The 25,542-nt window shown below is 48.6% G+C and overlaps 1 protein-coding gene across 1 annotated transcript; it reads right to left on the minus strand.

Annotated features, from left to right (window-relative positions):
* Positions 1 to 326: 326 nt before the first annotated feature.
* On the minus strand, positions 327 to 19,711 carry NFATC2IP (nuclear factor of activated T cells 2 interacting protein). The gene is made up of 8 exons (XM_066275558.1): positions 19,281 to 19,711; positions 18,590 to 18,662; positions 6,884 to 7,007; positions 6,169 to 6,249; positions 5,893 to 6,079; positions 4,410 to 4,554; positions 4,169 to 4,278; positions 327 to 2,971 (listed from the first exon to the last, which is right to left on the minus strand). The coding sequence occupies exons 1-8, from the start codon at positions 19,665 to 19,667 to the stop codon at positions 2,813 to 2,815; spliced, it is 1,266 nt and encodes a 421-aa protein (XP_066131655.1). The 5' UTR covers positions 19,668 to 19,711; the 3' UTR covers positions 327 to 2,812.
* Between the last annotated feature and the right edge of the window lie 5,831 nt (positions 19,712 to 25,542).

Genomic DNA, 25,542 nt, shown 5'->3' on the forward strand with positions numbered 1-25,542 from the left:
TGAGGTCACCAGCTTGAGTGCAGGGTCGCTGGCTTGAAGCCCAAGGTCACTGGCTTGAGCAAGAGGTCACTGGCTCGGCTGGAGCCCCCCGTCAAGGCACATATGAGAACGCAGTCAATGAACAGCTAAGATGCTGCAACTGAGTTGATGCTTCTCCATCTCGCTCATTCCTGTCTGTCTGTCCCTGTCCTACTCTCTCCCTCTCTCACCAAAAAAAAAAAAGAATGGATGTGAGGGGACAACTAATACCTAATGGTCTTAGTCACAGAAGCTGTAGTTAGGGTCCCATAAGGGCCACAAAGACAGAAATCCTCAAGTCCACACAGTTGAATATATTCCCATTTATTCTGCTGAGACTGAATACATAATTTTATATGCACAAACTCATTAACAGACATAAAAGATCTGAAAAAAATGACAGCTATACCATATTCTATATTATTTAAATGTTATAAAGGCTTCTTTCCTACAATATAAGGTCAAAAGAATGCCACAGTCCAACAAAAAATACGTTTAAGAATGTGACACTGTTGCCAAAATTCTAGCACAGAGTGGGAACGAAGGGCTTCATTAGTAGACAGCATGGAGAAACTGGCTCATCTCAGGGTGAAAATAAAACCGGGACCTCCCTTGTTAATGTGAATTTCAAATAGTTTAAAAGTGATGCTGCATGTTTAGCAGCCAGTGCAGCCCGGCGCTAACCAGTGAGAACGTCCGGCCACGCAGAGCAGCCACCAGCACTCCAAGGACCAGCGCGCACGAGCTGGACTCCAGCCGCACGCAGTGGCCTAAATGTGAAAGGAAAAGCTAGCAAGTTCGCAGAACACAAAACATCTTAACTACTTTTAAGTAAGAAATCAAAAAGCAACAACTGAGCCTCACCTGTGGTGGTGCAGCAGATAAAGCGTTGACCTGGAACGCTGAGGTCGCTGGTTCGAAACCCTGAGCTTGCCGGGTCAAGGCACATATGGGAAGCAACTACTATAAGTTGATGCTTCCCCCTTCTCACTCCCCTCCCATCTCTCTCTCTAAAATTAATAAATAAAATCCTTAAAAAAAAAAAAGCAACATATGAGCTCCATTAAAATGAACCATTTCTGTTCAGTCAAGGGCACCCCTGGATACACAAATGAAGCGCCATTCCAAGTTATTTGCCACTTCCCAGGAATACATGAGCAACTCTTGAGAATAAACAAAGACAAAGGAAGCCCCATGAGAAAATGGGCCAGGAGAAATGAACAGTTCACAGGGAGGGAAACCAGAAAGGCTGACAGCCACGTGAGGAAATTCCCCAAATTCCTGGGGAGGAAATGAATGTCCATGAAACACGTGCCCCTTGACACCCTCACAACTGGCCAGACAGAAAGCTGGGCAATAACAGGGCTCTTGTGGACGAGGAGAAACGGGGAGCTTCCCGTGGGGTCAGTGACCAGCTGAAGAAAACGATGGTAGAACCATAGAGAAATAAACCTGTCTGACCTGCCATCCCATCCTACGCTGACGCACTTTCCACACAGGCATGGGAGGGGGACACAGAACAGGATGTTCACTGTGCCCTTGTCCACATGCCGAGAGGTCCTACGAACCTAGGGCTAGAGTCACTGGGGGTCCACCAGTGAGCCTGTCAGTAACACGCAGCCAACACCCACTGTGGAATGCCGCGGAGCAGCTCAAAGCAAGGAGGCAGATGTAAACAAGCAACACAGGCTGAGTGAGAAAAGCCACACAAGATCTATGGCACAATACCACATACGTAAGAACATTTAGCCCTGGCCAGGCAGCTCAACAGATTACACGTGTCTCAATACGCCAAGGTTGTGGGTTCATTCCCTGGTCAGGGCACATACAGGAATGAACCAATGAACGCATAGCATGAAGCAACAAATGGATGTTTCTCTCTCTCTCTCTTCTCTTCCTCTCTCTCTAAAATCAATAAATAAAAAATTTTAAAGAATCAACCAATGAATGAATAAATAAGTGGAACAAAACAATGTTTCCTTCTCTCTCCCTTTCTCTCTCTAAAATCAATTTTTAAGAGGATATTCACACGTACAGCACTGCATTTTACAAGGATACATTCATATTCCAAGACATGCGATCAACAGCCTAGGAGGGACGCTTATGGGAGGACGGTCCCAGAAGGGAGACAGGAAGCTGTGCATGGACTGTAGTCTGACAAACAAAAGGCTCCATGTGCTCAGTTCTGCCTTAAACAATGTGTGTGCATCATGGAGGGGCTAAAACGGATGCTGGGTGAATCAGACACCCAAGGCTTGGAACCTTCTACAGCCTTCCAAACAGTCACTCGCTGTCTGCCTGTGCTTAAGCTTATGTACTTGTGAGCGAACCGCTTCTTTTCCGGTAAGCCGTGGGACAGAACCCGTGTAGGGGCCTCAGGCACACTTCACCAGATGACACTAAGGCCACTGCTCGTCCTAGATGTGACACAGATCCCAGGCCTAGAGTCCTATTCTCCACCCTAATTTATTTCAGCTCCCTCTTCAAACACGAGCAGTTCCAGGAGACAGTCAGGTGAAGGGTGATGGTGGCAGTGAAGGGGTGGGGTGAGGGGTGTCCCGGGAAGGGGGCAAAACTCAGCACACCACGTGCCCGGGCCACAGTCCGCCCGAACCACCCAGGTAACGAGCCAGGCTTTAACGAGGGTCGGCAGGGGAGGAGGGGGGACGCCCTGCCCCCTTGACGTAGCTACAGCTTAAAGACGAGTGCTGCCTCCGCTTCAGCAAGCCCCCACAGGGTCAAGAGGGGACAGCTGTGCTCCCAAGTCTGCTGGGCCTCCAAACGGAGTGGGGCATTAGCCCCAGACCTCAATGACGTCCCCGGATTCCATGTCCAAATCAGCCGGCAGCTCCTCGCCCGAAAGCTTCGTCCCATCGAAGAAGAAGGACAGCTTGCGGCCGGAGAGCCCCATGGCCTCCTTGTAGTGGGCCATGAGGGTCTTGAGAGGAGCGTCCTGGAGAGATAAGGAAAAGGGCTGTAATGCAAAGGAGCCGGGAGGCCTTGCAGAGACAGAGAGGACGGGATAAGCAAGGTCCCTGCCCACAGAGGGGAGGCGGAGAGCGAGAAGCCATGTTGTCGGTTCCTCTCAGGAACCAGGCACAAAGCCCAGAGCTGCAGGAGGAGGCAGCTACCACCATGGGGAAGAGCCCGGACTAGAGCGAGAACGCGCTGAGCTGCAAGCCGGCTCTTCACCTAACTAGCTATGTGACCTGAGGCAAGTGTTCCAGTTTAAACCGCATCCCCTCCAAAAAGATCCTTCGTGGTCCCAAATCCTGGTCAGCGTGAACGTGGCCTTACTCGGAAGCAGGGCCTTTGGAGATGTAATTAAGATGAGGTCATACTGGACTAGGGTGGGCACCAATGTAACCTGACTGGTGTCCTAGACAAGGAGAATGCCATGGGACAAAAAAGACGAAGATTGGAGGGACACAGCTGCAAGCCAAGGAATGCCATGGACTGACGGCCACCACCAGAAGCTGGAAAAGGTGAGGGAGGAGTCTACGCAGTCTCAGAGGGAGCATGACCCTGCTGGTGCCTCAGTGGCAGATTTCAGACCCCCAAAACTGTGAGAACACACTGCTGCTCTAAGCCACCCCATCCACAGAGCTGCTACATCGGCCCTGGGACACGAACACAGTGGTGACCCCTTTCTAGACCTTGATCTCCTTATCTGTTAAACAAGGGTAACAGTGCTTTCCCATATGATCGTTGTAAAATTCAATAATATCCTCAATGTGAAGTAATTACCCTTGAAACAGGGACTATCACTTAGAAGTGTGGCTTTATGGAGTGGTGAACACACAATGCAATACACAGATAGTGTATTAAAAAACTGTACACCTGAAACATATAAACTGATCACTGTCACCCCAATAAATTCAATTTTAAAAATAGGAGCGTGGCTTTGTTATTTTGATGGATTTTAGTGGTGACTGTCCGAGGGTCCTTCCCGTTTTACCGGGAAGGAGACAGGAGACAAAGCAGAGGCTCCCAGCAGAAGCTGAATGGTGTGCCTTGTCCACCATGTAGGACAGGCAGGAACCCAGTGTCTCGGCTAATCAGGACTAGAAGGAATCTGTCCTCAGTTAAGTGACAGGAGAGATGGCAGGGGACCACGTGAGGGGCATGGAGAGCCAGCCCTTCCACTCACTCGGGACAGAGAGACTTGCAGCAGCTGGTGCTTCTCCTTCCCCTGCACCCGCAGCTGGAGCAGGTGGGATGTCTCCGCGGCTTGTGGAGAACTGGCCAGCACCACGCAGTCTGTGGGAGGCAGGAGCAGGACACCGGGGCTGAGCAGGGCTGGGCAGGGCCCTGGCTGGGCCTCCCCTCTCATCCCCTCCCCTCGACGGCAAAGGCCTCCTCCAGGCTCCACCTCCCTGCCTTCCGCTCACCGATGATGTCAGCCACTCCAAGCTTTAGGCTCCTGGGGGTGGCAGTAGGGGACAGCTCGGTCTCTCCAAAAAGCAAGAGGATCCTGCTTGGGGACACCCCAAGATGAGTGGCCATGTGGTCTACCACACTCTGTAGGGGCTCCGACTAGGGAGGGAGATAAGAAGCAAAGGAGGCCGTCCTGCCTTGGTGTACCCCTCCCATCCCCACCCCCAACCTAAGTTTATGGCCTCTGCTACTAGCTGAGCACCTCAGCTGGGAGTTTCACCATAGTTACCTGGGAAAATACAGAATAAAATCGTGTCAATGGGGTTCAGGCAAGTAACACAAAGAAATGAAGCAACCCCAGGTTAGGAGAGGAAAAGGGAGGGTGGGGACTACAGCAGAGTAGAGCTCACACGCCCCGTCTAACAGGCCAGCGCTCCGCAGCTCCGGCCAACGGTGCCACGTGGGACACGGCCAGCACGGCCACGTCTGCCTACTCCTACCCAGACCGCTGTAGGAACCTGCCCAGTGCAAAGGCCAGCAACCAACTCCTGTGGTTTCTTTTTTATTTATTTCAAAGAGAGAAAACATCGAGTCGTTATCCCTCTCATTTGTTTTCATTGGTTGACTCTTACATACGCCCTGACTAGACTCAAACCCGCACTCCTGTGTAGTGAGATGCTGCTAACCAACTGGGCGACCCAGCCAGGGCCAAACTCCTAACTCCTCTGCTTTATTTATTTATTTGTTCGTTTGCTTATAGCTCCTGTGCTTTACTTATTTAATTCAATGTGTACTGTATTGTTTTAGAGAGAGGAAAGGAGCAAGAGAGGCAGGAGCACCAATCCGCTCCTGTACGTGTCCCGACCGGGGCTACACTGGCAGCCTGAGTGCAGGACGATGTGGAACAGAGCTATCTGCCAGGCGTTGAAAGCACTCTACAGGGAGGCCCTGGCCAGTTAGCGCAGTCAGTTAAGAGCGTTGTCCCGAAATGACAAGGTAGCGGGTTCGAGCCCAGGTCAGGTCACACACAGGAAGCAGCCAATGAGTGGAACAACAGTGAATGCTTCCCTTCTCCCTCCCCTCTCTCTCCTTTCCTCTCTCTGTCTCTCTAAAAACACACAAGAACAGCTTCATGTTCCTGTCTCTCTCTCTCCCTGCCTTTCTCTAAATAAAAAATAAATAAAATAAATAAAAACACTACAGAGCAAAAAGAGAAGATGCTCCGCTGGAAAGGCCGTGAGCGGCCAGCCCACAGCCTCCAGTGGCTTGCCGATGCGCGGTTCCTGTCATTCGTCCTCATCCTTCCATTCAGATGGCGTCGTCCCTAAATAGCAGTCTTCACTGGGAAAGGGGCGGAGCTCAGGGTGACGAGGGACTCCTGTGAGCGAGCACCAGGCAGACGCAGAGAGGACAGGAGAGACACAGGCCCTTCCGCCCAGACGCCAGTCCCTCCCCTGCAGCCGCGGAACCCTTCGCCCCACGCCCTCAGACACTTACCATCCCGATGGGCAGTCTGATCAGGTCAGCACGGCACCGGACTTTGAGCGGAAAGAGTCGGGGGCTCCCTGGGAGAGTGGGTCCCTCCAGGAGCACCACCTCATCGTCCTGACTCAGGCAGTCCTGGCCCCGGTGGTGCGTGGGACTCAGGCAGGAACGGAGGTCCTGCAGGCGCTTGTTTACCTCCCTGGGGTGCAAAAGGGCCTGGGTCAGCTGGGGCGGGCCACTTCCGTCCACCACGGCCCTCTGCCCCTGCCGAAGCCTCCTGCCCGGCACCTTAACTTCCGGAGTGCCTGAGTATGTTTTCTGCTTTTGGTCCTTGGCTGAGGTGGCGGCGAAGGAGAGGTGTCTTGAGCCCTGCAGAGAGAAGAGAAAGACAAGATGAAGGAAGGGGACAGACCCTGGTCCCACAGCTCTCCTCACAGGCAGTGGGCCCCTAAGGGAACACCTTCCAGGAGTATCCCTCTTATCGGAAGACAAAGGGAGAAAAGGGCAGGAAGACCTGAGCATCGTTTGTGCAGGGAAGAGATGCCTCCCTCTCAAGGTGAGCCGCTTCGCAGGTGGGTGTCTGTGAACACCAAGCACTTACTTACTGTAGGCCAAGTGTGAACTCCTGTCAGCCTACTCAAAAGTCCCGTGTCAGGCACCACTGCTGCCCCATCTCACAGAAGAGTGCAGCGCAGAGGGGCCAGTTCACAGGCAGCTGGCTGGATCGGAACCACAGGGCAGTGGCCAGATCCACACCCCTTGCCTGTACATCACCACCACTTCAGACACAAAGAGGCCTTCCACTCGCGGGCGGTCCGAAGGGTCCACTGCCATCCTCTGTGTGGGCCACCTCTTCTCCCAAGAGCTTCCCGCCTCACCTGAGCCTCAAGATCCCTCCCACCCCGTTTCCTCCCCCCCAGGAGCCACCCACGGTCCTGCCTGCCTCTGCCTACCTCTCCAACTCCATTCTACTCCTAGTGCCTCAGGGCCCCGGCGCACTCACAGAGACGCCTCCTTTTTCTTCTGTTCTTCATCCTTCCTCCTCAGCTTCTTCTTCCAGGAAGAATCTGGGACTGGAACGGGGGGATCCTCAGCATGGAAACTGCTAGAATCCGCCATATCCTCCTCTGGGGACAGAGAGGAAAGTGTCAAGGGTTAGCCAAGAGAGGACAGCAAGAGTCAAGGAGAGGAGACGCAACTCCTGGGCTTCAGAAGGTCCCAGAAAGGAGACTGCGGGCCCCCAGAGGCACGGGACCACATCATAATACTGGGGAAGTGCTCAAGGGGCATGCGTCAAGCCAGAAATGCCACCTGACCATGGTGGCGCAGTGGATAGAGCATTGCTGGGGAGGCTGAGGACCATCGGCTTGTGCACAGGCTCACCGGCTTGAGTACAGGGTTGCCAACTTGAGCATGGGACCATAGACACGACCCCATGGTCGCTGGCTTGAACAAGGGGTCACTGGCTCAGCTGAAGCCCCCCCCCCATCAAGGCACGTATGAGAAAACAATCAATGAGCAACTAAAGTACTGCAACTATGAGTTGATGCTTCTCATCTCTCCCTTCCTGTCTGTCTGTCCCTACTTGTCCCTCTGTCTCTCACCAAAAAAAAGGAGGAAATGCCTAACCCAGAAAGCATGAGCTGGAGTCTGAAAGATTAGAGCAGGAGCGTCCAAACCTGATGCATGAGAAAGGAGGCCTGAGACAGTGTGGCAAGTGTGGACAATTGAAAAGTAGCCCATTCTGACTAATCGGGCAATGGCACAGAGGATACAGCGTCAAACTGGGATGCAGCCCTGGCCGGTTGGCTCAGTGGTAGAGCGTTGGCCTGGCGTGCAGGAGTCCCGGGTTCGATTCCCTGCCAGGGCACACAGGAGAAGCGCCCATCTGCTTCTCCACACTTCCCTCTCTCCTTCCTCTCTGTCTCTTCCCCTCCTGCAGCCAAGGCTCCATTGGAGCAAAGTTGGCCCGGGCGCTGAGGATGGCTCTGTGGCCTCTGCCTCAGGCACTAGAATGGCTCTGGTTGCAACAGAGCGATGCCCCAGATGGGCAGAGCATCGCCCCCTGGTGGGCGTGCCGGGTGGATCCTGGTCGGGCGCATGCGGGAGTCTGTCTGACTGCTTCCCCGTTTCCAACTTCAGAAAAATACAAAAAAAAACTGGGATGCAGAGGACCCAGGTTCGAAACTCGAGGTTGCTGGCTGGAGCGTGGGATTATAGACATGACCTCATGGTGGCTGGCTTGAGCCTAAAGGTCACTGGCTTGAGCTAGGGGTCACTCGCTCTGCTGCAGCTGCCCCACCCCGTCAAGGCATGTATCAATGAACAACTAAGGAGCTGCAACGAAGAGCTGATGCTTCTCATCTCTCTCCCTTCCTGTCTGTCTGTACCACTGTCTCTGTCACACACACACACACACAAATTGTGGCTCATTCCAACTAAAGCAGTATTCTTTTTTTTTCATAACCTTTATTTAAAAATTAAAAAGGAGGCCCTGCACAGTTGGCTCAGTAGTAGAGCATCAGCCTGGCGTGTGGAAGTCCTGGTTTCAATTCCCAGTCAGGGCACACAGAAGCAATCATCTGCTTCTGCGCCCCCTTCCCCTCCTCTCTTTTTTCTCCTCCTGCAGCCACACAGCCTGATTGGTTCAAATACACTGGTGGGCCCTGTGGATGGCTCCGTTAAGCCTCTGCCTCAGGTGCTAAAATTAGCTCAGTTGCAAGCATGGCCCCAGATGGGCAGAGCATCGACCCCAGACGGGTTACCAAGTGGATCCCCGTCAGGGTGCATGTGGAAATCTATCTCTCCACCTCTCACTTGGAAAAGAAAAAAAAATTGAAAAGGAATGGTATGCAAGAAGTAGCTTGCTATAGAAATTTGAATTCTGTTGGCTCTGAAGGTTAGTTTCCACAAGTCCTGCTGGCTAAGATGGGGCCTTACTCTACCAAGTAAGGATCACTCCCCTCAGTAGTTGAAAACTGGAATACTGTATCTAATTTGTTTAATCTGGCCCTTATGTTCCACTTTTTTTATTGCCTGTATCCCACAAATAAAAAACACTAAAATAAAACCCAGAAAATGTTTACTTAATACTATTATACTACTTAATGGTATGATTATACTATTACTCTATACTAGTACACATGTACATACTATTCTGTATATTTTTAAATGTACATTAAAACAGATGTTGTTAAAGGAAGATTTTTTTTTAATGTTTTCCTTTTCTTCCTGCACTCAATTTGGTAGGCACAGAGAGACCGTGTGGGTCAGGTGTTGAAAAAGAAGGGAATGAGATAAAGAAAAAGGTAGTGTGCAGACCCCCCCAAGTCCCATGTTTCTCGTCTCCTCACTGTGGGTGCCACCATCACATACTGTCATTTATGCATTGTTATTTGTTTGCTATCTTTCTTTAAGTCACTTAATTCCTTTCTAAAATTTTTATTTATTTATTGGTTTTAGTGAGAGAGGAAGAGAGATAGAAACATCGAGCTGTTCCTGTATGTGTCCTGACCGGGAATTGAACCATCAACCTCTGCATTTCAGGACTATGCTCTAACCCAGGCGTCCCCAAACTGCAGCCCACGGGCCACAATTTGGTCCCCTAAGGCCATTTATCCAGCTCCCGCCGCACTTCCAGAAGGGGCAACTCTCTCATTGGTGGTCAGTGAGAGGAGCACTGTATGTGGGAGCCCTCCAATGGTCTGAGGGACAGTGAACTTGGTCCCCTGTGTAAAAAGTTTGGGGACCCTGCTCTAACCAGTGTTTTTCAACCAGTGTGCCACGGCACACTAGTGTGCTGTGAGACATGGTCAGGTGTGAGTATAAATACATTTATTTTTTTTTATTTTATTTATTCATTTTAGAAAGGAGAGAGAGAGGGAGAGAAAGAAGAGAGAGACAGAGAGAGAGACGGGGGAGGAGCAGGAAGCATCAACTCCCATACGTGCCTTGACCAGGCAAGTCCAGGGTTTCGAACCAGCGACCTCAGCATTTCCAGGTTGACGCTTTATCCACTGAGCCACAACAGGTCTGACACATTTAGAAACTATATTATTAACTATATGTATAATATGTACTTTGTTAGAGTGTCATTTTGTGTCATTTTGGTAGGTGGTGTGCCCCAGGATTTTGTAAATGTAAAAAATGTGCCGCGGCTCAAAAAAAGTTGAAAATCACTACACCAACCGAGCTATCTGGCCAAGGCTAAATCACTTAATTCCTTAGGAAAGGAAACTAGGTGTTTTATCCTTTTTTTAATTGAGGTATATAGTTGACATAGAACACTATATTACTTTCAGGTATACAACATAATGATTTAATATTTGTATATTGTGAAATGATCAAAAACGAGGTATTATTCTAGAGTATAGAAGTTCTTTTCTATTTGCTTGCCACCAACAAAAACCATCATTAACCATAAAAACAAATACTGTGAAAACAAAACAATCATAATAAATCCTAGATTGGTGGTTCTCAATCAGAGGCCATATTGCCTCCCCAGGGACATGGGGCAATATCTGGAGAGTATTCTGGATGTCCCACAGAGGGCAGAAGAGTTTGGGCCGTGATACTGGTATCTACTGGGGAGAGGTCAGGGTGCTGCTTACCATCCGACAATGCACAGAACAGCCCCATGACACAGAATTACCAGTCCAAATGTTGGAAGTGCTGAGCTTAAGAAACCTTGTCCTAGCTAAATATGGCAGCCGCCAGTGACATGAGATTCTAAATTTCTGTCAAGCTCCCAGAGGACAGACAACAAACACTACTGGGCCCACATTTTGAATACTGGGCTGCCCTGCTTCACACTGCACTGGTGGGGCTCAAGCTGGACCCACAGTTCGAGTAGCCGGTAAAGAGGTACATTAGGCCCTGGCAGGTAGCTCAGGTGGATAGCGCATTGTGGGTCCACACCCCGGGCAGGGCACGTACAAGAATCAACCAAGGAAGGCATAAACGCAGAACAACTGATCAATGTTTCTTTCTGTCTCTCTCTCAAATCAATCATTTTTTTTTAAAGAGAAGTATTTCTTTTTCAACAAGAATCTGTCTCTGATACACATAAGATGAATCTCTTTGGTTTTGTTTCTGTTTTCAAAGATTTTACTTTATTGATTTTAGAGAGACGAGAAAGAGCTAGAGAGAGAGAGGGGTGGGAGACAGGAAACATCAGCTCGTAGTGTTTGTTTCTCACGTGTGCCTTGACCGGGCAAGCCAAGAGTTTCCAACCAGTGCCGTCAGCGTTCCAGGTTGACGCGTCATTCACTGTGCCACCACAGGTCAGGAACTCTTTTTAATACTTTTAAGATTTTTACTTTTACTCATTTTTAGATAGGAGAGAGAGAGAGAAAGGAGGGAAGAGCAGGAAGCATCAACTCCCTTCCTTACGTGCCTTGACCAGGCAAGCCCAGGGTTTCGAACCAACAACTTCAGTATTCGAGGTCGACACTTCTATCCACTGCACCACCCCAGGTCAAGAAAGAGGTACATTTTACATAGCACTTCTACATGCTAGGTACTGTCTTAAACCACACATGTTGCACAAGAGAAGGCTTTCTATACGTTCTCTTCAATTCCCACTAAAAGCCTTTGACATAGGTCCACCATCATCCCCATTTTCCTGAAGAGGAAAGGAAAGCACTGACAGATTAACCTGCCAAGGAGTAGAGCTGGGATTCAAGCCCAAACCAGCTGGTTCCTGAGTCAGCTCTCCATCACCTACCATACTGCCTCGTGGTCCAGAGGTCCTGGGTCGGGTCTGCATATGCCCACTGGACACTTCCTGATTCAACTCGATCCCTAGTCACTCCCCTTGGAGGAGTTGCCAAAATCACATCAATGGGGGAGGACAACGCCTAGGCAGCCCTGACGAGACTCAAAGAACACCCTGCGGGCTCCAGAGCACTCCCAAGGAAGTTGTTGCAGGTGGAACAAAAAGTTGCATTCTCAACTGTTGTAGACTGCAAGTGGCAAAAAGCCTTTGTAAATTCGAGGCTTAGCAAAAGGCTAAGTTCTCCCCCCTCCACCTCCATATTGGCTGTGATGCTGAGTATCTGCACCCACTTCACTTGCTTGCTTAAGTTGCTGGAGGCAATTTACATGCCCTTCCTCTCACTCTTTGTTCAGATGTTGGTTGATTTTGCTAATGCATGGTAGGGGGATTCCTGTTTATGCCTTGGGAGAGTTACTGTTTTTGCCTCAGATGTGTAACTTTGTATCAAGGACTTCCTTGATTTGCATATGGCTATATAATAAAGCAAACTGGGGGATATGGGGTGTTGGGATATTGCCATCAGCATTGAAGAGGCCTCCCGATTTCATCCTTTTTTCTTAATGAGTCTGTTTTCTGAATTCCGCACCATTCTCACTCAAAACCTGGAATTACGAGCCGCACTGGTCCGCGGCAAGTAGCGTCCAAACAGGGACTTAAGTGCAAGAAAACTAAACTAAAGGCAGGTGACAGAACTCCTCAAGTGTGCACAGTGAGTAAGGAGAGATTTTGAAGAGAGTATAGTTGGGAGTAATAAATTATGGAGCAATTAGGGTCAAAAGTAGGGAACCTTTTTATAATAATAGTTATGCAGCTAGAATGCTTTTTGCAATATGTTCAAGATGTGTCCCCTGGCTCCTGGAGGGGGGAATGGTTAGTTCTGCTACAGGGGAGCAAGTAGGTAAAGTTCTGAGAAGGCAGTGGTGTGAGGAGACTACGGCAGGTGGTCCTGCACTTTGCGGCTTGAGGGCTAAGGAACCTGGGACAGTGTGGCTGCTCCTAGATCTCTCCAGGTGCCACTCAGCTAAAATTGAGGTAGAAGAGAAGTCTTGTCATGGTCTGCCTGAGCCACCAGTTACCGCAACTATGGAACTTGAGAATGGTTAGGGGACTCAGCTATTTAAGTTATAGCTTTTCCTGTTATTCTCTGACTTTCTTTAATGTGTTAGCAACAATCCTCTGAATTATTTTGTCCCTTTCCTATTCTTTGCCTGGAAATTTACGCAGGGGACTCCTGGTGGGTTTGACTACAAAATTTCTCATGCAGCTGCTGAGAGCAAATTTTCTCGAGGAAATTTTGTTTAGTCCCATCCTTCAGTCCCTGTCAGAAAATGCCCTGACTAAAATCAGGCAGGCATCTTTCTAATCTGGATGTGCTCTGAAATCCTGAGTTTCTCTAATTCTTGTTTCTGTTTAGTCTTTGTTTAATGTCTAAAATTGTCTAATATTGAAAAAATAAAATGATTTTAGAACTTGTAAGGAGTGCTCATTTAAATTTAAGTAGAATAGAATGTAGATCCTTAAGACTTACTAATCTGGTTAGTGCATTGTAAGGTGTGTTCAGAGTTAGGAGCCAAATAGCAATTCAAGTATTAGGATTAATCAAAGTTATATGTTATACTTGTGTTTTTGTGCATAAATTGTCTTGTTTATGTGTAAGGCTATATACTCAGGTAGGTAAAGGAGTTGAGCAAAATTAAGCAGGGCCCTAATATGTCATTTCAAGAATTTGTCTCAAGCTGCTTCAGGCAGTTAGAAGAATAAGAATGCTAGTATTAGTATAAGAATGCTAATTATGCTTCTCGGGCCAAACCTTGCAAAAGGGACCCCAAGAGAATCAAGGATTTAGCTCTACTGATTTTGCCTATTGGACTCAAAAGATAAGTCAGGAACGCCCTGAAATAGAACTAACAATACAAGGGCGTAAATTTAAAGGACTTTTAGGTACTGCAGCTGATGTATCTGTTATTGCTAAGCTACATTGGCCTTCCTGACCCACTTATGCAGCAACCACAGAACTACACAGTATGGGGCAGAGTAAATCTCCCCAACAAAGCTTTAGTTTTCTACAATGGGAAGATAAAGAAGGTCATTCTGGATTTTTTCAGCCTTATGTGCTCCCTGGATTGCCAGTTAATTTGTGGGGTAGAGCCTGACCAGGCGGTGGTGCAGTGGATAGAGCGTTGGACTAGGATGCCAAGGACCCAGGTTCAAGACCCCGAGGTCGCCAGCTTGAGCGCGGGCTCATCTGGCTTCAGCAAATAAAAAATGCTCACCAGCTTAGACCCAAGGTTGCTGGCTCAAGCAAGGGGTTACTCGGTCTGCTGAAGGCCCGCGGTCAAGGCACATATGAGAAAGCAATCAATGAACTAAGGTGTCGCAACGAAAAACTGATGATTGATGCTTCTCATCTCTCTCCGTTCCTGTCTGTCTGTCCCTATCTATCCCTCTCTCTGACTCTCTCTCTCTGTCCCTGTAAATAAATAAAAAATAAAATAAAATAAAATAAAAATTTGTGGGGTAGAGATGTTTTGAAAAATATGGGAGAGTTGCTTGTCAGTCCTAATAATTTACTCAGTACCCAAATGCTTGATCAGGGATTTCTGTCCACTAAGGGACTAGGGCAAGAACAGCAGGGAATTCTCACCCCCATAGAAGTGGCATCCAATACCAGAAGGCGTGGATTAAGGTATCAAATTTTAGCATAGGGGCCTCGGTAGCTCCTGCTACCCCAATAATGCATGGTACAGACCCAATTACTTGGAAATCAGATAATCCTGTATGGGTAGACCAATGGCCCCTTTCTCAGAAGCTTAAGGCAGCTGCTAGATTGGTACAAGAGCAGTTACAGCTTGGGCACACTGAACCTTCTAATAGCCCATGGAATATGCCTATATTTGTTATTATAAAGAAATCAGGAAACTGGAGACTATTACAAGATTTGAGAGCAATAAATAAGACTATGGAAATTATGGGTCCTCTCCAGCTAGGACTCCCTTCTCCTACTGCCATTCCATGGAATTTTCACCTTATAATTATTGACTTGAAGGATTGCTTTTTTACTATTCCTTTAAGCCCTCATGATTGCAAGCGTTTTGCATTCAGTGTTCCTTCACTTAATTTCCAGGCTCCCACGGAGCGATACCAGTGGAGAGTTTTGCCTCAAGGTATGGCTAACAGTCCTACCTTGTGCCAAAAATACGTTTCTCGAGCTATCTCTCCAGTACGAAGGCAGCACCCTAAGGCGTACATAATTCGTTATATGGATGAGGTTCTTATAAAGTTTTATCTCCATATTTTGATCTTGTCACCTCCTTGATTATCAAGGGGCATAGGTGACTCCTACAGCTTATAGATTTTGAGCCTCAGTTGTTCCTTTTTCAAAGGATCAACAACAATGGCTCTGGGAAACTTCCACTAAATGGCAAATTGCTTTTGCAAATTTTACAGGCCAAATTGATTCTCACTACCCAGCTGATAAAATAGTTCAATTTTCATTAATTACTACATTTGTCTTTCCTAAAACAATTGTTAATAAGCCCATTCCTGAAGCACCTACAGTCTTTACTGATGGGTCCAGCTCAGGAATAGCAGGCTTAATAATCAATGGACAAGTATATACTGAAACAAGTCGCCTTGAAATCAGCTCAAAAAGTAGAATTACATGCCATTATCATGGCTTTTCAGCATTTGCCATGTTCCTCCTTTAATCTGTATACAGACAGCAAATATTTACTTATGATTGTTACCACTATAGAGACTGCTGTCTAAGGGACAACTGCTGATGAGGAACTATTTCAGCAATTTCTCCTTCTTCAAAGACTTGTACGTCAACATAGAGCTCCATGTTTTATAGGACATATTCGAGCTCACTCCATGCTCCCTGGAGCTTTAGCACAAGGGAATACCATTGTTGTTCAAGCTACCCAAAAGAAAATTACTGGAGCAACCATGACAGATCAAGCAATTCAGTCTCATACTATCCATCACCAGAACGCTGCAGCCCTGTGTAAATAGTTTCAACTTTCTTGGGAGGCAGCACGGCAGATTGTTAAATCCTGTCCAAGGTGTCCTATTCTACAATCTGTCCCCATTTAAGAGTTAACCCTTGCCTGACCAGGCGGTGGCGCAGTGGATAGCGCGTCGGACTGGGATGCCGAGGACCCAGGTTCGAGACCCCGAGGTTGCCAGCTTGAGCGCGGGCTCATCTGGTTTGAGCAAAGCTCACCAGCTTGGACCCAAGGTTGCTGGCTCGAGCAAGGGGTTACTCGGTCTGCTGAAGGCCCGTGGTCAAGGCACATATGAGAAAGCAATCAATGAACAACTAAGGTGTTGCAATGCACAACAAAAAACTAATGATTGATGCTTCTCATCTCTCCATTACTGTCTGTCTGTCCCTGTCTATCCCTCTCTCTGACTCTCTCTCTGTCTCTGTAAAAAAAAAAAAAGAGTTAACCCTCAAGGACTCCTACCAGGACAATCTTGGAAAATGAGTGTTACTCACATACCTTCATCTGGCAAACAGTCCTTTGTCCACGTTACAGTGGATACTTATTCTGGATTTATAGTAGCCTCTGCCAGAACAGGAGACGCTGCTAAACATGTTACTTCCTAAACTGATTAAAACTGACAATACTCCTACATATGTAGGAAAAGCATTTACTATATTTTGTCAAACCTTTCAAATTATGGGTATTTCTTACAATCTTTAAAATCAAAGTATAATTAAAGTGTACCCAGCAAATATTTAAGGTCAATTTTAAAAAATATAAAAGGGGGAGTCATATCCTAGAGTCATACTTTTTACTTTAAAAAATTTATTTTGAACGCTGATGTACAGGAAACGCCAAACCTCTTTCTCCTGCAAACTTCTATCCTCTTTTGATTCAGCTAATAACGCTGTTTTGTCTTTTTCTAAATAGTTCCAGATATACAGAAAAAGTTTATACAGGTGGATGAGGACCCTCAAACCCTCAGCGAGATCTTCTGAGCATGGTTTCTAAGGTCTATAATGACCAAAAGGCAGACAAAGCCCAAGAGATCAGGTAAAATACCCGCTCTTGCATACACCCTTAAAGGCTCCAACGCCCCGAAGGGGCCTCATAGGACTCCATCTGGGTCCTGCTTCAAGAGTGGAAAGGAAGGTCTTTTGAGCTAAAGCCTGCCAGGCTTCTTGGCCCCACCAGGGACATGCCTTTGCTGTGGAGAAAAAGGGACACTGGAAGGAAAGTTGCCCCCTCACTCCTCTGAGGGTTCAGTCTCTTCCAGCCCTGCTCCACCTACCTGTGACCTAACCTTGCCCAGCCTGCTGGGACTTGTCACTGAAGGCTAAAGGTGCCCAGTGCCATCAGCCCCATCTCAAGTCACTGTGGACAAGCCTAGGGTATTTCTTCCAAGTAGCAGGTAAACTAATCTCATTTCTTATGGACACAAGGGTCACTTACTATGTCTTGCCTGAATATTCAGGTTTTATTCATCCTTCGACTTTTTATTCATCCTTCAAAGATCTCTGTTGTGGGTGTTGATAGTCCTATTTTCTACTGTTTTGTCTCCTTTATTCCTCCTGCCTCAGTGTCCCATGAGGCTGGGACCTACTCCTAATTTAGAGCCATCTTTCTCCTTGCCAACTTCTGTTACGAATTTACTTCTGCCACCCAGCATAGTGTATCCCAAGGTTCTCCTCACCACCCCACAGCTGTAAAGCTCCAGGGAAAGCCCCCCTGGGTTCATCTCTCCAGTTTAAAGAGAATGGAAGCTCCATCTCCACACATGCCTGCAGGTGGCTTTTCCAGTCTACCTGAATCATTACCAACTAGAAGCAGTGGTCATTGGGACTTGGACACTATCTGACAACAATTCCAGTGCCATGTGGACTTTTACTGGATGTGTTTCCTGGACTCCTACTCCTTATGACAGCTCTTAATGGACTGAAGTGGGGTTGGGTTGCATCTGCAGGGATGTGGAATGGTGATGGTGCCAACATGGACTTGGTGAAATTACATTAACATATTAAGGACATTTAACTATTATAGATCCTGCTGTATTGGCTAAAAGTTTGCTTGATAATCTAAAAGGCTTTAATCCCTTTAATGTATTAGAGTACTTGTTTGGATATCTGTTAGCATTGGTTATACTAATTTTGTGTTTATTCTGTATTTTTTCAGTCTGCCTCCAAATTAGAATCTGGGAAACCAGGAAATCAGATGAGTGCAAATCTCAGCACACAAATTAAAATAAAAAAGGGGGATATGTTGTGGACCGTAAATGGCAAAAAGCCTTTGTAAATTTGAGGCTTAGCAAAAGGCTAGGTTCTCCCCCCTCCACCTCCATATTGGCTGTGATGCTGAGTATCTGCACCCACTTCACTTGCTTGCTTTAAGTTGCTGGAGGCAATTTACATGCCCTTCCTCTCACTCTGTTTACTTTGTATCAAGGACTTCCTTGATTTGCATATGGCTATATAATAAAGCAAACTGGGGCTATGGGGGACTCGGATATTGCCATCAGCAGTGAAGAGGCCTCCGGATCCCATCCTTTTTTCTTAATAAGTCTGTTTTCTTAATTCCATACCGTTCTCCCTCAAAAACCCGGAATTATGAGCCACGCTGGTCTGCGACACTCAACACCTCCCCCTCCCTTGTCCCCAGGAGTACAGAATCAGAATCTCCAGGCACGGTGCCTGGAAACCTGTGTAGCAGCATACTCTCCTGCCTATTAGAGCTGGGAGAAGGGTAGCCAGCCAGCACTTCCTGTGCCTTCTGGTGAACAGTTTGGCCCCTTTCAGCACTGGAGCGCTTCCCTGGCTAGGAGGCAGCAGTCACTTCTACGCCTTCCCCTGAGCCTCAGGCAACAGCCAACTGCAGGGACATCAACTCCTCCAGGTCTCTCCTCACCAAGGCCAGAGCTGGGCATCTCCTCCTGGAAGCCCTCCCTTACCTTCCTCGGCTTCTGGGGGACAGAGTTCCAGGAGGGACACGTGATCTGGAATGAGGTGGAGGCTGCTCTGCACCTGCAAAGAGGACAAGTGTATCAGCCCGAGCCCTCCCTGCACGGGGAGGAAAAACGGGGTAAATCTTCCCTCCCACCCAGGCCTCCTCCAGCTGGCCAGTTCTCCCTCAGGGTGTCCATGCCACAGCCTTCCACCAGGACCCTAGCTTCTCCCGGCATCCAAAACTGTGGTGCCCCCATTTCCACACCCCCTTCTCTAAGGCGCTCTGAGGATGCACGTTTGCTTCTCCTTTTTTCACCAGGTTGCTAGCCCTACCCCCTGGATACTCCAGTCCTCTCCGAACTTCCGTGAACTCCAGTCCACAACACCCCAGCTTCGTTGAGCCCTTAGCAATGAGCCCCGAACTCAAAACTGAACATGTCCCGAACCCCGATCCCAGGCCCTCTCTGAACCCTCACGGATGCCCCCTGGCCTCTCTATGCCCTCAACGGGAATCCCAAACTCCCGACACACTTCAAACCTCATCCCCTCCCGGGTCTGCAGAAGCCCCAGGAACCCCGCGTCTCTCGGCCTCCAAGGCCCTCCAGTCCCCCAAGCCCAACCCCCGGGGGCCCCGTCCCGCCCGCACTCCTTACGCCCCGGCCGCCCGCGCTCGCGTCGCCGGGAACCTGGCCTCACCTTCCCGGAGTACACGGGAACCAACGGCGCCTCCCCCGGATCCAGCAGGAGCCGCCGCCGCCGCCGCATGACCGGGGCCGGAGGGGCGCCAGCCGGCCGTGCGTCCGTCCCTTCGCTGTCGCTGTCACTGTTGCTGTCGTCCCGGGGCACGGCCGGCACAGGGGTCTCCAGGAATGGGACCTCCACCGGGTCCGCGGCACCGCGCGCCGTTGAAACCTCCAGGATTTCCTCCTCGCTGTCACTGACCAAGTTCACAAGTACCGAGTCCAGCGAGCGCCGGGCGCCAGGTCGCCGGCCCCGGCCCCGGCCGCCCCGAGCCCCACGAGTTCCTCGGCCGATGCCGCCGCCTCGGGACGGTCGACCCCGTTTCCTCACCGGCTCCTCCATGGCACTCACCCGCCGGCCAAAGTCGCCCGCCTCTAGGTTATTCACCCGGCCCTATCCCGCTACTTCCGCCCTTCATTGGCGGGGCCGCCTGCTAGTCATCACTCCTCCCCGCCCACATTTTCTAGATCCGCCTCCGCGTCGTTTCACTGGTAGTTTGACCCGCCCATCTCACGTCCACCAGTGAAATCAAGGCGCCAAAGATTCCAATGAGCCTCAGATCAATCAGCGGAAGTTTCAATTCCTCCGGGATCACCCATTGGCTGGGCTGCCTCTCTTCAAGACCAGCCCCTGGTGACCCGGTTTCCGGTTTGGTGGAGGAGCCAGGCATCCTGGGAATTATAGTCCTCAAGTCCAGGGAGGAAGACAGTGGACTGACTGAAAATCGCTTTTAAATTTTTATTTATTGACTTTTTTTTTTTTTTAAGAAAATATTTATTCATTATAGAGAGGGGGGGTTGGGAGAGAGAGAGAGAAGGGGGGAGGAGCAGGAAGCATCAACTCCCATATGTGCCTTGACCAGGCAAGCCCAGGGTTTTGAACCGGCAACCTCAGCGTTTCCAGGTTGACGCTTTATCTACTGCGCCACCACAGGTCAGGCTATTTATTGACTTTTTAAATTTCCTTTTAATTTATTAATTTAGATAGAGAGATGTAAAGGGGAAGAGAGAGAGAAGCATACATTCGTTGTTCCACTGTAAAACTTAGCATTAGCAACGCCATTTTAAAAAGGAAAAGTCAGGCTTCTTATCACCTTTCTGTGGAGAAAGGAAAGAGAAGAATGCAGGAGGAGAGGCTTGCAAAGCCTCAGATAAGTCATAGAAGTCATAATTTAACTACAGAACTTGGAAGATGGAACTTCTCTGAGAATCCTCTCAATTTTTTTTTTTTTTTTTTTTTTTTTTTTTTTTTTTTTTACAGAGAGAGGGATAGATAGGGACAGATAGACAGGAACGGAGAGAGATGAGAAGCATCAATCATTAGTTTTTCATTGCGACACCTTAGTTGTTCATTGATTGCTTTCTCATATGTGCCTTGACCACGGGCCTTCAGCAGACCAAGTAACCCCTTGCTTAAGACAGCGACCTTGGGTCCAAGCTGGTGAGCTTTTGCTCAAACCAGATGAGCCCGCGCTCAAGCTGGCGACCTCGGGGTCTCAAACCTGGGTCCTCCACATCCCAGTCTGACACTCTCTCCACTGTGCCACCGCCTGGTCAGGCTCAGTTCTCTTTTCTTAAAAGCCTTTAGGGCAGTGTTTCTACAACTTTTTGAAGTTGGGGTGCATTTAAAATCCTACAAATAATTGTAGGTGCACTATATACAAATTTCTGAGAAATATGTTATAATAATTAAGTCAAATATTTTAAAAATGTAAAGTCCAAGCATGCTTTTATGGTAATTAAACAAAATAAATATGACAAAATTAAATTTATTCTGACATTAAAAAACATTTTTATGTTACATTTTTTGAATTATCCTTTTTAGAATTCGTAAAAAAGAGGTTAAAAAATTTAAAAAACGATAAAAAAAAGTTATCTTTTTATATAGATGGATGCATTCTTAGTAAGATTTAGTAAATTCGGCAGGCCCGGCATGAATGTGTTTTTTCATTCTTGAGAAACATGAGCCTGATGTGTCCTAGTGATTTCTTCAATGTTTGGGCATCTATTTGAAAGGCAAACTCTCATTTCTTCATCAATACATTGAAGAATTTCTCTCTTTTTACTCTTAATTGTGTTGAATGTAGAAAACCCCCACCATACATATCATCTTAACTTTACACCAAACAAAGGATAGAAGAAACTTGCCTCCAGTCTTTCCAGGGAACATGGTGGGTAGTGTAAACAATCCAGCACCACAGCTTAACAGCCTTTTGCAACCTAATCAGGCAGGTACCATAGGGTACACCTGGAAATCTAGGGCGCACCAGTGCGCCCTGACACACACTTTGAGAACCACTGACCTAACGCTTAGTTTTAAGACTAAGCCTTTCCCACCCTTTTAATACTAAGATATCTTCAACTTCCTTCTAATACTAAGATCTTCTCAAAACTAAGCTTTTCCCCACACCCTTGACTGTTGCATGATGGGGGATGGTGCACTCTTATGAGGAATCCCATTTATGCCTCAGATAAGTGGCTTTGTATCAGAGACTTTCATATTTGTATATTGGCTTAAAGGGCTTTAATTTTCTACACTATAAAATAAAGCAGACCGGGGGCACTCTTGTGGTTCCTGCCATCAGCATTGCAGAGGAGAGACAGCCAAGATGGTGGAGTGCTGAAGGAGAAGCCAGTTTGTGCAGAGTTTGTGCAAAGAGAAGGAGATGGAGAACAGAGGTGAATAAGGCTGGTGGGGCTTTTGATTCTAAAAAATCTCGGATGAGTCAGTGGCTTTGGGAACCCTGAATGGAAAGCGAAGTGTTTTCCCGCTGTGTGTATTTACTCGCTTGCTGGGTGCAAGCTAGGATTAAAGGTAATGGTCCACCAGTTCTTGGCTCCGTTGTTTCATTACCGTCTGTCAGAATCAAACCTGCACCTGCACGGGCCAGGCAGCTGTGATGGTGGCCACAGCTACTGGTCTTACACTTTCCCTCCCTCATATCAGGACTAACATATAGGGTTTGAAGGCTCCCCTTCTTTGATATTGGGAGTAATATACAAGGTCATTTGGAACACCTAGTGATTTTCTTTTGGTAGATTTTAAGACTGCTGACTCCCTCATTCAGTGAGTAAGATAAACCCCATTTGTTTTTCCCACTCCCCTTATCTGGCCCTGCTGTCTATTCGGCCTAAGACTACTTACCTCTCACACAATGTCCACATAATGTGTACTTCACACAACCATCCAGTATGGCGTCCAGACCACTGTCCACATCCCATCCCATCCCTCTCCTCTGCCACACTGATATCTCCCACACATATACCCCAGCTCAGTCAGCCCACACCCCAAATCCTCCATGTACATTCGCCCAGACCAAGACTAAAGGTGGGGCTGTTTCCCAGGTTACAGAGTTTCCTAAGTTCTGGCAGAGGGGACTCCAAGGACCTCCTACCCCCAGGAAATTTTCAGCTGCTCTTTGTAGCCAGGCTGGAAGCATAGAGATCGAACCAAAAGCCCTTCTGCCAGACCTGAGGCCACCTGGGAAGCAAGGCACTGCTAACTACAGAAGCTGGGCGTGGCTCTGAAACCTCCTTCGAGTCTCCTCCCTACACCTTGCTCAAGTACCGTAAGTGGTCAAGCCTCCGTCGTAAAACCAGGTGACTTAGCATGGCAGTTGAGAAGCTCTGCAGTATGGCTTCCTCCTGGGTAGAGACCTACCCAGTCCAAATGGTCGAGGTGCCGTCTGGCTCCTGGCACACAGTAGGCCCTTAATAAATGCCAAGTAATAGTAATGGTTAATGTTTGAGTGCTTATTATGCCACTGTCACATGCTTTATATCTAAGACTCATTAAGGTAGCTCTAATTATGCTCTCTATTTCACAGACCAGAAACCTACAGTGCAAAGAGCTCAAGTCAAATCTTTAGAAAGGGGATTCACACTCAGAGAGTCTGATTCCTGAACACCGGGCTGGAGTGGGCACACCTCTGTCCCTCAACTGCCCTTGAGGCTTCCCTGGGTGGCAGAGCCCTCAGGAGTGTCTCCATCCTCTGCAGCCTGAGTCTCAGGCCTGTCTGCAGACCTTCCCTCCTCCTTCCTTGCACATTTCCTGAACTTCCCATCTTGCCATCCCCTGGCTGTGTAGAAGGGACACAGAGAAGACTCAGACGTGGATTCCCTCTCAGGAGGCAGGCTGTAGTCCTGGCCGAGTAGTTCAGTTGGTTAGAGCATTGTCCATATACCCCCCAATGGTTTGGGTTTGATCCCCATCAAACCCAAAAGAATTAACCAATAAAAGACTTAACCAATGAATGCATAAATAAGTGAAACAAAGCCCTAGCCGGTTGGCTCAGTGGTAGAGCGTCGGCCTGGCGTGCAGGAGTCCCAGGATCGATTCCCGGTCAGGTCACACAGGAGAAGCGCCCTTCTGCTTCTCCACCCCTCCCCCTTTCCTTCCTCTCTGTCTCTCTCTTCCCCTCTCGCAGCTAAGGCTCCATTGGAGCAAAGATGGCCCAGGGTGCTGGGGATGGCTCTGTGGCCTCTGCCTCAGGCGTTAGGATGGCTCTGGATGCAACAGAGCGACGCCCCAGATGGGCAGAGCATGGCCCCCTGGTGGGCATGCTGGGTGGATACCAGTCGGGCGCATGCAGGAGTCTGTCTGACTGCCTCCCCATTTCCAGCTTCGGAAAAATGTAAAAAAAAAACAAAAGTGAAACAACAAATTGATATTTTGCTCTCTCACTAAAATCAGTTTTTTAAAATTTATGTTTATGCCTGACTTGTGGTGGTGCAGTGGGATAAAGCGTCGACCTGGAACACTGAGGTCGCTGGTTCGAAACCTTGGGCTTGCCCGGTCAAGGCACATATGGGAGTCGAAGCTTCCTGCTCCTCCCCCTTCTCTCTCTCTCTGTCTCTCTCTCTCACTCCTTTCTCTCTAAAATTTATGTTTATTATTCTTTTATTGATTTTGAGAGTGAGAAAGGCAGCAAGGGAGAGAGATGAAAAGCATCAACTTGTAGTTGCATCACTTTATTTTTTATTTTTATTCTTTTTTTTGTATTTTTGTGAAGTTGGAAACAGGGAGGCAGTCAGACAGACTCCCGCATGCACCCGATTGGGATCCACCCAGCACGCCCACCAGGGGGCGATGCTTTGCCCATCTGGGGCATCGCTCTGTTGCATCCAGAGCCATTCTAGCGCCTGAGGCAGAGGCCACAGAGCCATCCTCAGCGCCTGGCCCAACTTTGCTGCAATGGAACCTTGGCTGCGGGAGGGGAAGAGAGAGACAGAGCGGAAGGAGAGGGGGAGGGGTGGAAAAGCAGATGGGTGCTTCTCCTGTGTGCCCTGGCCGGGAATTGAACCCGGAACTCCTTCACACCAGGCTGACGCTCTACCACTGAGCCAACCAGCCAGGGCCGTAGTTGCATCACTTTAGTTGTTCATTGATTGTTTCTCATATGTGCCTTCACTGGGGGGGGGGGCTCCAGCCAAACCACTGACACCGTGCTCAAGCCAGGGACCTTGGGCTTCAAGCTGGTGATCTTTAAGTCCAAACTATGTGGATGATCCCATGCGCAAGCCAGCGACTCTGCACAAGCTGGTGATCCCATGCGCAAGCTGGCAACGTCAGGGAAGGGAAGGGAAGGGAAGGGAAGGGAAGGGAAGGGAAGGGAAGGGAAGGGAAGGGAAGAAGCAGGTGCCTGACCTGTGGTAGTGCAGTGGATCAAATGTCGATCTGGAACGCCGGAGGTCGCTGGTTCAAAAAAACCTCGGGCTTGCTGGGTCAAGGCACATATGGGAGTTGATGCTTTCTGCTTCTCCCCCCTTCTCTCTCTCTCTCTCTCTCTTCTCTAAAATGAATAAATAAATTTAAAAAAATATTTATAAAAAAAGAAGACCCTGGCCGGTTGGCTCAGAGGTAGAGCGTCGGCCTGGCATGCAGGAGTCCTGGGTTTGATTCCCGGCCAGGGCACACAGGAGAAGCGCCCATCTGCTTCTCCACCCTTCCCCCTCTCCTTCCTCTCTGTCTCTCTCTTCCCCTCCCGCAGCCGAGGCTCCATTGAAGCAAAGTTGGCCTGGGCGCTGAGGATGGCTCTGTGGCCTCTGCCTCAGGCACTAGAATGGCTCTGGATGCAACAGAGTGACGCCCCAAATGGGCAGAGCATCGCCCTCTGGTGGGCATGCTGGGTGGATCCCGGTCGGGCGCATGCGGGAGTCTGTCTGACTGCCTCCCCGTTTCCAGCTTCGGAAAAATAAAAAAAATTTAAAAAAAGAAA

Source organism: Saccopteryx bilineata, chromosome 4 (genome assembly GCF_036850765.1).
Source record: "Saccopteryx bilineata isolate mSacBil1 chromosome 4, mSacBil1_pri_phased_curated, whole genome shotgun sequence".
Classification (NCBI taxonomy): domain Eukaryota; kingdom Metazoa; phylum Chordata; class Mammalia; order Chiroptera; family Emballonuridae; genus Saccopteryx; species Saccopteryx bilineata.

Excerpts from the sequence above, each read along its gene's own strand:
- NFATC2IP (XM_066275558.1), bottom strand. The coding sequence starts at position 19,667 with ATGGAGGAGCCGGTGAGGAAACGGGGTCGACCGTCCCGAGGCGGCGGC. Across the intron at positions 18,663-19,280 it reads TTCCCGTGTACTCCGGGAAG|GTGCAGAGCAGCCTCCACCT; the intron begins GTGAGGCCAGGT and ends TCCTCTTTGCAG. Across the intron at positions 6,080-6,168 it reads CAGGCACTCCGGAAGTTAAG|GGAGGTAAACAAGCGCCTGC; the intron begins GTGCCGGGCAGG and ends TTTGCACCCCAG.